Consider the following 14,328-nt stretch of genomic DNA (forward strand, 5'->3'; position numbering starts at 1 on the left):
CACCACCTGTTGGGATAAAAGACGATACTGCCTTCCACTGGCATTTCTGCGCTACAGAGGATAAATTAAGGAGATTTTGCAGCAGCTGCGAAAAGGGGAGGGAGGAGGATAGTTAATTTCCCTGGGGTATATGGACTATGGCAACCGCATCCCTTGCCACAGTATCAACAGGGTTTGGCAGTCAGTTGCTGCTGAGGCAGGGTCTGCCGCTACCTCTGCTGAGAACCCCTCCAGAAGCTTCAAAATGAGTGAAACTATTGGGAAAACTGCCCAAGCAGTAACCCAAGGGAGCAGTGTCATCAAAAGGCATATTCATCCTTAATTGTTGGACAATGTTTGAAAACAGAGTTGAGCAAATTCAACTGTGGTACTGGGGCCCCACACTAGTTCAGACTGCTCTACCCAAGCAGTCAGTAGTATTCAGGACCCAGCCAATGACATTCTTTGCAGCACCTTGACCATTCTGGATGACATGGTGGGGGTTGGAACGGAGGTCTTCTGGGACTGCTGTCAAGATCTTTGCATAACACATGAGAGATCTGTTGAGGAGGCAACTGGAACTCACCAAGTCTAGGGTAAGACTAGTGGAGGAGAACATCCGTTTTGCAAATGTTTCCATACGTTTCGACTAGGCCCGGTGTAGTGATTGGAAACGTATTAGGGTTTAACTTGCTTGTCAACGCCTGAAACACCAGGCTTTCTGGAGTAGGGTGTTGGGGAACAAGGAAGTGTCTCCTGGAGCAGGTCTAGGTCTTCTTGTCATATGATGGTTTGCTTTTGGACAAGATCCTGGTTTTCCACTTGAGTCCAGCAGAGTGTATGTAATGGCCTGACTGAATGGCAGAACAGGCTCATGTCAAGTCTGTTCTGCCTGTAGGGCCTCAGTGAGGATGTTAGTTTTGACTTCAATGGGTGGAAGTGTCAGATCAAGGACCTCTGCTGCTCTCCTCATTGCCAGTGCAAAAGAGAGATACTCTTCTGTAGCTTGTCCTGGTTTGGGTGAATGATGTAGACCAATATAAGGAGAGGTAGAAGTCCACTTGCATCCTGTAGGTGCAAAAACAGATTTTCATGGTCATAAACCTGACTGTCATCATTGGGGACAGGGATGTTATAGTGCTGTGGTAACGTCTCAAAATCGGAGTAGGCAAGAAGAAAAGACGATAACTGTTTAAGTGGAGGTCGCTGCAGATTCGCCTCCAAGTTCGAAAGGACTATCTGCTCCTTCGTTGGGGTCGTAGCGTGGGGTTGCGGTGTCTGTTTCGGCATCATTGATAGTATAGAGCTTGACGCCAACCTCGGATTCTAGGCTTATCCTGTAGAGTGGTACAGTTAGGGACAGATCTGACAAACCTAATCTCACGTGTGGCGTCCGTGGATCCTTAGGGCCCATAGGCACACCACAGAGATCTGGTAGGGTACCAAATAGTCACATCATGGTGTCTCTGTTCTCCTGGATCTGTTGTGGAGTCACCAATGGATCTGGGAATGTAGTATGCATTGGGAAGAGTGCTGGAGTCGGTTTTGAAGCATTGTGCGATTCAGCATGGCAGGAGTGAAGAGATGAAGACGAGTAGTGTTGGAATTTTTGTTCTCCTTTGAATTAACGGATGACTTGGATTTTGAAGAGGAATGATCAGAGTCGGCCGCAAAATCAGGTCCTTGACTTCAAGCGAGACCGGGCCTTCCATGCTTTTTGTCAATATTGCGTGACATAAAAACTGGGCTTGCGGCCCCTAATGGCCTTCGGACTCATCTTCGTGCAGTAGCCTCATAATATTGAATCGTGTGAGGAGCCTTGACATCAGAGACAGACCTTGTAGGGGTCCATCACACAGATCTGTTTGTGGCAATCATTACAGGGATAAAACCCTGCCATTTTTGGAGGGGACATAGCAGCTGCACACTGGAGATATTTAAAAGAAAAAAGTTCTGTCAGGTCGGGCAGAATTTGAGGGAGCAAGCTTCGAATTCGCGCTGAAAGGTGCCGAAAGAGAGGAACTGACATGAGCGTTTGGAGGTGGCAACAATGTAGGGGTTCTATACTTGCATCCGTGGTGGGACAGATTCGATGGGGAGCCGCACAATGCAAGGGATTGCTGAGAAAATTCTCCAGATCAGTCGGGCGCCTGGGAGTATTCACAAGGAGTGGAATCTGGGTTTAAAAGTATCCATCAGAAAGATAGTTACAGTGTGAGTAACGTTTTAAGTTTGTAGCATGTGTGGCTGTAAATACATATGCTCTCCATACACTATAAAGCAGTCCCTCTCCAAGCAAGCGAGCAGATGATCAGTTGTCCGAAAAGGAATTCTTTGTACTGCTTGGACAACAAAAGCCTTTGACATACAAGAAGATCTACACAGTAATGCTTTGTAAAGTTGGGGGGTGTTGGCCACGTATCAGCCTTGCAAATATCGGTAAAAGGAATACTATCTTAAAAAGCTTATGTGCCCCATTTTTTTTACATGTGGTGTGAACCCTACGGGGCAAAGGGAGAGTGTGCCTTAGCACAACCCGTTGTCTTAGACATGGCACAACCTCTGGGGTCATGCGAAGGCTATTTATTTTATTTATTTATAACATTTATGTATTGCAAACTTTCACCCTACAGGTATCCTGGCACTAGGAGCTTTCATCTTAACATACTGGATGTAAAAGTGAGCACTCGAAGACCACATGATCACTTACGGAAGAGCCATGTCTTCAAGGCCTTCCTAAAGTGTAGTAGACCAGTTGATGATCTGTGAGTGCCTGGTAACTTGTTTCAGAACTGGGCGGCGTTAACCGTAAAGGCTAAACCACCTTATCTGGTCTTACGGAATCTGGTTACACATTGAAGGTTTGGTGCCATTGAACAGAGTAATCTCCCTGGATTAAACCTGTTCCAGAGGAAGCCATTGTAGTTCCTTCATTGCATCAGATGTAGGAGATCTGTTTAATGCTAATTTGCCAGCGACTCTTGGATTCTATTGATAAGATAGTTACAGTAATGTAGCCTGCTCAGAATAAGGCTGTGCATCGATTGAGATTTTGCTTGAGCCGGCAGCAATGGGAAAAGCTAACTAAGACTACGCAGAAGCGCAAAGCCAGTCCCTGCTACTTTATTGACATGGTTCTTCAGGGATAGTTTTGCATCAAAAGTAACCGCAAAGTAGCTCTTGCTCAGTAGGAAGTGACCAGAAGTTTTTGCCAAATAAAAAGTTGTAATCAGGTGAGCCAAAATATGGTCGAAGCCACTGTCCTTCTCTGTAATACTTCTGAAAGTTCCCTTTTTTAAACCACATCAGGTCAAGGATAGCTGAATTGTAAAGCCAGACCTAAAACTGCATCCGTTTGGGTTTTTAACTCAACAAGAACAGATTAAGATGACATTCATGCTTGATAAGGGCTCCCTTAAAAAACTGCAAAGCAAAAGCAGTGAGTAAAACACGTTAATCAAACTCAGTCACACCACCTTGGAAAGTATGGCTGACAGCCACATACTTCATCAGTTGATCACTCCATTCCCTTACATTCTCTGGAACCTGCCAGTACTTCTCCAACAGATCTTCTTTGTAACCAAAGAAAAGGAGGGAAATAGAATACAACATTAAAAGAGATTTTAAGAAAGAGTATTGCTTTGGTGTCAATAGGGAAAGCGTTGTGCTCTTCAAATCTTTATGAAGAAGAAAAAGAAGCATTACTGACATGCGTTATAACGAGCACCAGCTGCAGAATCTAATCTCAGGCAGAAAAGGAGGGGGTGAGCACCTTCTCACTCAACCAAGGTTCAGAATACAAGAAGGCATTTCATTTTTAAACACAGTTTTTACTGGCTATTTTAAAACGTTAAATAATTATCCTACTGAATGACCTTATTTCATTTGCATCAAGTACCCAACACACAGAGGTAGTGGTGGGCAGGTGTATCAAAATATCAAAAGGGGGACAAGCAGTTGGAATTTGGACTATCTGGAAACTTTTACAATTAAAGTAAAAAAAGTTAATCTGAAAAAACTCGAGGAGGTCAATCACAGCTTGCTGTGCACGACGGGGGGGACTATGTATGAGGATGCTCAAGTCCAAAAGACACAGTAGATGACCCTCAATACAAGGAAATGCTCTACAAGAAGGCAATGGAGCTTGATAATCTTTTCACTATTAGGAGATAACACCTCCAGTCTTGGCATGTACAAACACACAACATTGTTCAGAGTAAGAATATGCAACTATGTTAAGAAATGACAACACATCCTCCGCAAACAATTGACACTAGAAAAAGGATTGGGCGGGTTGACTTTTGTGTGGGGTGAATGTCAAATTTACTTCAAAGAAAACCAAAGGGCATGAAAACAACAATTCCACCCAGTTCATGTTCTTTGTAACAACCAAAACAAAACAAAAATATATCCATCATGTAAATGACATTCTTCATAACATTGTACAATTTGCCCAAGTCCCATAAGGGTTAACAATAAGGAAAAATGTGTGTTTTCTCAAGTCACAGAGCAAATTTCATAGCAGTCAGGGAATCACATTTCACACCTTTAATGCACTTTCTCGTCTCACAGTGGTGGAAGTTTGCAAACCTGCTGTACACAATTGGATCCTATCTGAAATGTGTTTACTTTTGACTTTTATTTCTTGCAGATCCCTGCAAAGGATTCAGAATAATGTCACACATGCATAAAGACGGGCTTCACTATATCTTCCTACTGACGCTTCTATATAAAGGAATAGAGAACGTAAATGGTATGCTGTAACTAGGGCAACCTTTATACATGAGCCTTTGGCTAGCATGCCACAGCATTCTCAATGCACATTTTGATTACTACACAAAAAAGGCTTTTCAGGTCACAAGTACTTTGAAATAAATCAAAGTACCTAAATGCATTGGTATGATGCCTGAAAATCAAGCTTAGAAATGCAAATACTAATGCCCCGCCTGAAGTCTCAAATCTGAATTTTCTTTGTATATTAGGGCCTCTTACCAGTTTCTGGTTGACTGAATGCATATTGGCTGCTGGAAGAAGAGCCCAGGTTCAAATCCTCACTGTCATCTGCTTTCTCCTCCACAGCATCGTCAAATTCTTGGGAGCCAACTTCTTCCACCTTGGGTGCCTCAAGGGTAACAATATCAGAATCATCGCTGGTGGTACCAATACACACACTGTCATCAGGTAATTTTTCCTCCACAAGCTAATAAAATAATTGAAACGGGGGTTACATGGAGAGTGATATATGCTTTTAGTAACAACAGGAAATTTCCAGAGTAAAAGGAATTAATCAGAAGGGTAACCTTCATCTCAAATGAGCACACCATTTCTATCACTTAGGAATGACCTACTACAACACAATGAAAAGCAGTGTTGTTTCTTTAAAGCACAAGTAGGCCTATTTTAGCACACAGGAAAAGCAAAGAACAAAGCAGCATGCATTAAAGAAATGTCAGGTTTTATCAGTCTGCATAGAGGTGAAGTTGTGTTCTATAGTTCTGCTAATTCCCTAAAAACTGACTTATAAAAAAGGAGAATTTCACATGTGTTTATGGTGGTGACCTAATTAGTATTGTGTAAACAAATAACATTAAATAGTTTAGTTTATCTTGTATTAAGATGTTTGAGGAATTTATGAGACAGATGATTTTAAATTATATATTTGATCTAAATGTATTTACCAAAGCATTACAAAAGGATTATGTTACTTACCCAGTAAGCATCTGTTCTTGGCATGTAGAGCTGTATATTCACATGCTTTACATACTCCTGCCATCTAGTGTTGGGTCTGGATGTTTGCAAATTGTTTTTCTACGAAGAAGTCTTTCTCAGTCACAAGGTAAGGTGGCTCCTCCTTTCGGTGATAGTGCGCATGGGCATCAACTCCACTGTTAGATTGTTTTCTCGCAAGAGGGTGATAAAGGAGTAATTGAGTGTAATACAGAGATGTCCATGCATATGTAAAGTGAATAATGAGATCTGCAACAACTACAGGGGAGGTGGGAGGTTGCATGTGAATCTACAGCTTTACATGCCAAGAACAGATGCTTACAGGGTAAGTAACATAATCCGTTTGAGGAATGTGTACTGAAGATACACATGCTTTGAACAGACTATATTGCAGTATTCTCCCAAAGCGGTGGCTAACCGGTAGGTGTTGCTGTTGTTTGAAAAAGTGTCTTTAGCGCTGCTTGCCCTACATTGGCTTGCTGACGTGCTAACACATCCACACAATAGTGTTTAGTAAACGTGTAGGGTGTGGACCATGTTGCTGCTTTATTAATGTCAGCTATACAAATGTTACCTAAAAAGCCCATAGATGCTCCTATTTTACGAGTGGAATGTGCTCTAGGCGGTATCTATAAAGCTCACTCTCCAGACTTGAGGTGCACAAACAAGCGCATGGTCGGCAGATCTCAGTGAACGCCCAGGCACATAGGGCATCAACAAACGAGATAGCCCAAATGGAGCTTTGTGCATCAGAATCTTGTGTGAAATGCACAGCAATTTAAACTGAAGGCGCTTTTCGACGGGCAGCCAATGAAGTTTGGGGAGCACATGCGCCACCGAGCATGATCTAGGTAGTGCCACCAAAAGGCATGCCGCCGCATTCTGGACCCTCTGCAGACGCTTAATGCGGGCTCTATTAGCGCCCATGTATAAAGAATTACCGTAGTCTAACCTGGAAAGAATGGACGCCTGAACAATAGTCTGGCAAACTTTGGGAGGGAAAAAAACAAGCAGGTGTCCCAATCCTCGCAAGAGGCCAAAGTAAACGGCAGCAACAGCTTTTGCTTGTTTCTCAAACGTCAGTCAGTTATCGAACCACATGCCCAAGTTCTTCACAGCCACCTTAGGTAACGGGGCGGGTTTGAGGTGGACCGGCCAGCACTGCTCGGACCATAGCTCCTGATCCTTGCTAAACAGCAGAATCTCTGATTTACTGGCATTTAACAGTAAACAGTTTGCAGCCATCCAGTCGGAGATGGCCAGAAGATCCTCCTTGAACTTGTCCAAAGTGCCACAGCAATTTTTGGAGAAAGCAATTACCAACTGGGTGTCGTCGGCATACAACACCAGGGACATCCCCTTGCCTTTTGCCACCTCCGCCAAGGGTCTCACAAAAAGACTTAACAAAAGTGGGCTTAGGATGGAGCCCTCTGGTACCCCCTGGTGTAGGGCAAATTCCTGGGAATGGAAAGGTGGTACTGAGACCTGGAAGGATCGTTCCTCTAAGAAAGACCGGATCCAATCCAAAGCCCCATCCCTAATCCCAACTTCCAAGAGGCGTTCGAGAAGAATCACATGAGACACTGTATCAAAAGCTGCGCTTAGGTCCAACAGGACCAAGGCCGCCGAGTCTCCCACGTCCAACCTACTCCAGTTGAATTCCAACACTGCCAATAGCTCTGATTCGGTGCTGTGCCGTGGTCGAAAGCCGTGCTGTGATGGATCAAAGATGTTGTGCTGCTCAATGAATTTAGATAGAGTGGGGTTCACGTGTGCATCCACCAACTTAGCCAAAAAAGGCAGCTGGCAAATAGGGGTATAATTACCAGGATCTTCTGGATCAAGAGAGGGTTGTTTTTTATCAAAGGGATGACTTTGGCGTGCTTCCACGCCCTCAGTACAGAAGCTGACCTCAGAGACAGATTGGCCAATTCTAAACTCACAGGAGAAATCAAAGAGTGGAACTGGTGAAAGTGGGCAGGTGACATCGAGTCAGCTGGGGAACCGGACTTGATTTTATGGCACACGGCCTCAAATTCCGGGGGCGTCAGAAGTGGGAATGATGATAAACAGTTACCCTCCATGATATACCTCCCTTCCAGGCACCACTCTCTCCGTAGGGGGGTGATGGGGTCGCCTTAGAAAGGCTAGTGATAGATCTGCTCAACTTTATTCACGAAGTGCTGCGCTAGTACATAACACTGGCGATTAGAAGCAATGGGAGAGATTCTAGGAGCGCCCGCACTCTTCATGCTATTGAGCAGGGAGAAGATGGTCTTTGCAGGGTTTGTACTGGCCAGAATCTTATTGGCTACAAACTCCGCCCGTGCTCTCCGAATGAGCTTATGATATTGCTTGACAGCCGCCTGATATTCTAATTTTGCAGACGCCTCATAAGAGCGGCGCCAAGCGCGCTCAAGCGGCTTGCAGCCCTTCTTTGCTAAAGTTAGAGAATCATTGAACCATGGATTAGATAGCCCACGTCCCTTTCAACCCTGTTTAGCCGGAATACAGCTGTCAAGGCCGGCCATCAGCCATTCTTGGAAGCACAAACTTGCCCCTTCTATATCTAGCCAGTGGAGGTCTTTCAGGTAGCCGGTAATGTGATCTTGGCGAGGGATGTCCAGAATGAGTCTCGCTGATGCGTTTTGGATGCGGTGGAGTTTTTTCTGTAATTTGGCTGTAGTTCCGGCGTAGAGGGTGTTTCTGTAGTCTAGTCGACTCGTAACCAGTGCGTGGGTGACAGTCTTTCTTGTCTCGGCGGGGATCCAATGGAAGATTTTTTTGAGCATACGAAGTACGTTGAAGCAGGAGGATGAGACGGCGTTGACTTGTTTGGTCATCGAGAGTGAGGAGTCTAGGATGAAGCCAAGGTTGCGTGCGTGGTCTGTGGGTATGGGTGCTGAGCCCAGACCCGAAGGCCACCATGAGTCGTCCCAGGCAGAGGGGGATGATCCTAGGATGAGCACTTCCGTTTTGTCTGGGTTAAGTTTAAGGCGGCTGTTTTTCATCCATACGGCTACTTCTTTCATGCCTTCGTGAAGATTGGTTTTGGCGGTGTTGGGGTCTTTGGTGAGGGAAAGGATCAGCTGGGTGTCGTCAGCGTAGGAGATGATGTTGAGGTTGTGTTGACGTGCGATGGAAGCGAGTGGACTCATGTAAACGTTGAAGAGGGTGGGACTGAGTGATGATCCTTGCGGTACACCGCAGATGACTTCGGTGGCCTCTGATCAGAATGGGGGGAGTCGGACTCGCTGAGTTCTCCCAGCTAGGAACGAGATGATCCAGTCCAAGGCTTTTCCTTGTATGCCGATGTTGCTGAGGCGTTGTATGAGGGTGCTGTGACAGACCGTGTCGAAGGCGGCGGAGAGGTCGAGTAGAATGAGGGCCACTGTTTCTCCGTTGTCCAGTAGTGTTCGGATGTCGTCTGTTGCTGCGATGAGGGCGGTTTCGGTGCTGTGTTTGGCTCGAAAGCCGGACTGTGAGGGATCGAGGGAATTGTTGGATTCGAGGAAGGCGGCGAGTTGGCTATTGACGGCTTTCTCAATGACTTTGGCCGGGAATGGGAGGAGGGATGTGGGGCGGTAGTTTTTAAGTTCCGAGGGGTCTGCTGTGGGTTTCTTCAGGAGGGCGCTGACTTCGGCATGTTTCCAGCTTTTATGGGAAGGTAGCAGAGTTGAAGGAGCAGTTGATGACATTCCCGAGATGGGGTGCGATAATGGAGTCTGCTTTGTTGAAGATGTGGTGGGGGCAAGGGTCGGTTGGCGAGCCAAAGTGGGGGGAATTCATTAGGCGGATGGTGTCTTCAGTGGTGATTGGGTTCCAGGCGCTGAGGTTGTTAGAGGGCGGTTTAGGTTCTGGGGGGGGTGGAGAGGATTGTTCGTTGGAGCTGTTTTCGAAGCTGTTCTGTATGTCGGCAATTTTGTTGTAGAAGAAGGAGGATAACGAATCGCAGAGGTTTTGGGAGGGAGTGATGTCGTTTGAGGCTGCGGTGGGGTTGGTGAATTCTTTGACGATGTTGAATAGTTCCTTGCTGTTATGGGCGTTGTTGTCGAGTCGATTCTTGAATGCTGATATCTTGGTGGATCGAATCAGCTGGTGGTGTTTGCGGGTGGCTGCCTTGAAGGTGTTCATGTTGTCGGTGGTTGGGTTTTTTCTCCATGTTTTCTCGAGAGTATGGCATAGCGTCTTGGATTTTTAAGGTCATCGTTGAACCAGGGGGCCTTTTTGCTGTCCTGTTTGGTGTGATGGTTTTTCAAGGGTGCTAATTCGTCAGCGCTGCGAGTGATCCATTGTTTGAATTTGGTGGTCGCTTGGTTGGGGTCCGATGAGAGGTCTGGTGGGTTTAGGTTGAGCGATGTGAGGAGTTGTTCGGTGGTGATTTTGTTCCTTTTCTTCGGGGAATAGGTTGTGGGGGGTTGTGGGTCGAGGTGGTTTTGTAGCTGAAGTGAACACAACTGTAGTCCGTCCAATGGAGAGCTGTGGTGTGATCAAAGGAGATGTGTTTGCTGGAGGTGAAGATTGGGTCGAGCGTGTGTCCGGCTAAATGGGTGGGGGTGTAATAAATAAATGTCCCTGGTGTCCGGATCATGTGGAAAGTATTGGCCATTTGTTTTTTGCTTGCCCAGTGTATCGAGCCCCACGACTTAAATGGCTGAACCCTTTATGCAGAAGATTGGATTGTGGGGGCCATCTTGAAGCCCTGCAGAAGTTTCGTAATATTAGATCTGAGCTTTTCGTGGTCTGTGTGGCCAAATTCCTGGGAAGGGCGTGGCTGATCCGCATTAAGAAACTGAACACTTATTTAAATTAAATGACATGATATGAAGTCTCTGCTGTATGCTTATAACTTTTTAAATATTACGGGATATGATGGTTGTTTTTTATCATATTGTATGTACTGTATGTTGTCTTTTATGAATTTTATTTCGAAATAAAGACATAATGAACTGGGTGGGGGTGTCAACAAGTTGTTTGAGGCCGAGATTGGTCAGGTTGTCAAGAAGGGTGGTGGTGTTGCTGTCGTTTTTCTTTTCCAGGTGGAAGTTGAGGTCTCCTAGTAGAATGTAGTTCTCGGAGGCGAGGGCATGTGGGCTGATGAAGTCAGTGATGTCTTCGCTGAATTGTTTACGGGTTCCTGGAGGCCTGTAGATGAGGGTGGCTCTGAGTGTGGTCCTAGGGTCGGTGTGGATCTGGAAGTGGAGGTGTTCTGCGGTTGTAAGGATATCGTCGGAGCTAGTCGTGATTTTTATGGTGTTCTTGTGGACGATGGCGATGCCACCTCCTGTTTGGCCGGTGCGGTCTTTTCGGATGATTTTGTAGTTGTCCGGGATGGCTATGGCGATGTCGGGTGTTGATGATGCGTTCATCCATGTTTCAGTAAGGAAGGCGACGTCCGGTGAGGCTCCGTGGGGCCAAAAGTGCTCCAGCAGAGTCGTGCTGCCCAAAGATGCGGTGGAGGGATTTGTAGAACATACAAAGCTGGGCAGGCGACACCCCAGCTCCCTCAAACGGAGAGGCGCGGAGTCGTCCCAGAATCAGGCACTGGAGACGGAGCCTTAGAGCGACGATGCTCCAGATCCCACGTCATGTCAGCCGACCGATGGGGAGAAGGCGAAGAGCGACAGTACTTCTTTGCCTTTTTCTTGTGCTCGACTAACCCGAGGAGTGCGAAGACTTAGATGAGGTGTGACGGCTCTGCGAACAGTCTGGAGACCTTCCTCTTGAGCGAGACCGGGACCGGAGCCAATGCCGGGCCTCCAAAAGCTTTCGAGACCACTCCTACAAAGCCTTCGGTTTCATGGCCCTGCAGTCGGAGCACAACTTCGGGTGTTGGTCGCGCTCCCGACATCAAAGGCACACAAGGTGCAGGTTTGTCACAGACATCAGTTTGTGACAGATCTCGCATGGCTTGAAGAAGGTCCGACGATGAGACATCCCTAGTGCACCAGGAGTCGATAACTTGAAAAAAGAAGCCAACAAAAGTCCCCCAAAAATTGTCAAATTGACTAGAGGGGTAAGTTCTCACCGGATCTGTGCTAGGCTCGAGGAAAAAGAAAGAACTGACGTCAGTGCGCAGGGGTGGCGTTTAAGTGGGCATCGCAACGTCATCCCGCCAACCACGATGAGTGATGCGGAGTGAAGCGACGCCACATTCGAATGCGCAGGGGTACTGCTAAGAGATAAATTCTCCAGATCCAGTCCGATGCCTGGGGTAATACTAAGGTAAGGAAGCTATGACTAATAGCCTCTTTCAGATACAACTTGCAAACATCTGGACCAAACACTAGATGGCAGGAGTGTGCAGCATACATGCCTCAAACTGTAAAATCACTTTCTGTATCAAATGGGCACTAAAAATAGGCTCAATTCAAAATGATAATGGAGTACAAATTTCAAATGCAGCTGGAATGGGCTACTCTACAAAGAGACATCTTTGGTAGGTCAGAGATCTAGTATAAACATGTGCAAAACTTAACCTTGACTTCGTCCAGGGATGAAGGTGTTGGTTCGAAAGATGGTGGTTTGGCATCTTCGCTACACTGAGCTGTTAAACCAAAAAAACAACAAACAAGATCAGAAATATTACATAGTGGTTTGTATTTAACACTTTTAAACATTTTTAATATATATGTTTCTAACTCAGCCCAATTAATACAGGGTACTCACTGAACAGACCTCAATATTATGCATCCATTAGCTCTTTTTTCACCTTGTACATTTGTTGTGGGATGCTCTGCTAATTAGAGCATGGTACTGGAAGTATCTACCATAGCAGTCAGTCAAACAAAACTTTATTTGGTTTGTTACAACCATAAGAGTACATTTTACCTCTTATACTGATAAAAAGAAGAACAACAAAACATAACACGGCGGTATCACGAAACATATTACACCTCAAAGTACTTCTAATTTAACTTTCTTTTTAAAATCAGAGTATTATGACATTTGAGTTATTAAAATCACTTCATTCATTCCTATACATCAACTCCTTTAACATGCAGCACGTACTTCTGTTATCCCTTAATTGTTCCACCTTTATGTGATGTTAAGGAGGGGCTTTTTTAGTTTTTACTCTGTGCACTTGAGGAACACCTTAACTTTGTTCATATATTTCCCCAAAGCACAGGCTATATCTAAATTTCCCATTTCCACCAAAAGGTTAACGGCTTGCATCCTGTTCATAATCTTATACTTTTTAAAAATAGGACATAAAAACTCCTTTCGTATGTCTAAAAACCTCAAACAATCTAGTAAAATGTGTAACATATCGCAGGTGGTGCCTAATGTGCAAGTGCATTTGCGATAACATCCTATCATTAGGTTTCGAACCCCGATATTCGCATAACTTGGTTTTATCCCAATTCGCATTTTTAATACTTCCCTCCTTAGGCTATAACTTGGTAGGCGGTCCACATAGGGGAAATGTTGGTCGCTCTCCCAGGCCAATGACATTTGGGCTACCGAGGTCTTTTGTAAAAGGTACTCCCGATCATAGATACGAGACATAACGGCCCCTTGAAGCCTTAATTCTTTCTTACCAATAGTTATAAGGTCTTGCGGTGGGCATACCTTCAGGTCGAGCACCCCATATGCATTACTTATTGAAGCTCTAGACTCTTTTGCCCAGGGTAGCTCACTAGTGGCTATTTCCTCTTTGGCCCATTGGGAGATTTTAAGAAATTCCCCTGCACCCAATCGCTGCCAAAAACGTACAAGGGCCATACAAGCAGTATAGCCCAGGAGGTGATTCCCAGCTCTAGTCTTTGTGCCTGCACCATAGATGATTTAGGCAGCAGGAATAGGCTTTTTAGTACATTTCCCTCCTCTCTTATCCCAGGAGGTCTTACCATTTAAGTAGAGGACCTCGGCTCTGTACAAAAATTGTGGGGGGACCATTGCTTGGTAGGCTTTTAAGACCGGCCTATCTGACATTTCACCGTAAGTATTATTAAATCTTTTTAGGCCTTTCACGGACGCCAATACCCCCATTTTTAGTGCTTGCAAGTGTGTATACCATTTCAGGGTACCAGAAAACCACATTCCCAAATATCTATAGTCAGTTACCCTTTCAAGCAAAACTGTGCCAAGGTACCATGAGAACTTCGTTTTACTCCTTCCAAAGCATACAATTTTTGTCTTCTCCATGTTTACTACTAATTTTTTACTTGTACAGTATTCTTTAAACCTATTTAATTTTCTCTGGAGGCCTATCTCCGTCTGATCCATAATCACCAGATCATCGGCATAGAGGAGGCACGATATCTGGTTTCCTCCCAGTTTCGGGTTCGCCCCTCTAACCTCTCTTAATTTTTGGGGTAGGTCTGCTAAAATTGGGGCGAATAGGGGGGCGAGTACGCACCCCTGTCTTAGACCGTTTCCAATTGGGATTCTCTCAGTCAATCCTCCCTCTTCGTCCAATATTATCTGTGCCCAATTTTCTGTGTGCAATGCTTGGATTAGGGCTAACAGGTCACCCTGTATTTCGTACCCTACCAGTGTTGACCACAGCTGCTCCCACAGCTGCTCCCTGTCCACCAGGTCGAAAGCTGCACGGAAGTCCACGAAACAGCAGAATAAATTACCCCTCTGATCGATCGACTTCCGTGCAATGGACCAAAG

General features: G+C 45.4%; 1 protein-coding gene across 2 annotated transcripts in view; it reads right to left on the reverse strand.

Moving 5' to 3' along the window:
- Positions 1–14,328, reverse strand: part of CCPG1 (cell cycle progression 1) — a 314,779-nt gene that overhangs the window by 141,392 nt on the left and 159,059 nt on the right. Inside the window, exons 4-5 of one of the 2 annotated variants that reach the window (XM_086958333.1) lie at positions 12,186–12,253; positions 4,972–5,179 (exon numbers count right to left, since the gene is read on the reverse strand). In XM_086958333.1, coding sequence (XP_086814459.1) covers positions 4,972–5,179; positions 12,186–12,253 — 276 coding nt within the window. Of the gene's footprint in view, positions 1–4,971; positions 5,180–12,179; positions 12,254–14,328 lie in introns of both variants that reach the window. The other variant, XM_086958332.1, reaches the window with a different exon arrangement.

The sequence above is a fragment of the Lissotriton vulgaris genome, chromosome 2_1 (genome assembly GCF_964263255.1).
Source record: "Lissotriton vulgaris chromosome 2_1, aLisVul1.2, whole genome shotgun sequence".
NCBI classification, from domain to species: Eukaryota; Metazoa; Chordata; class Amphibia; order Caudata; family Salamandridae; genus Lissotriton; species Lissotriton vulgaris.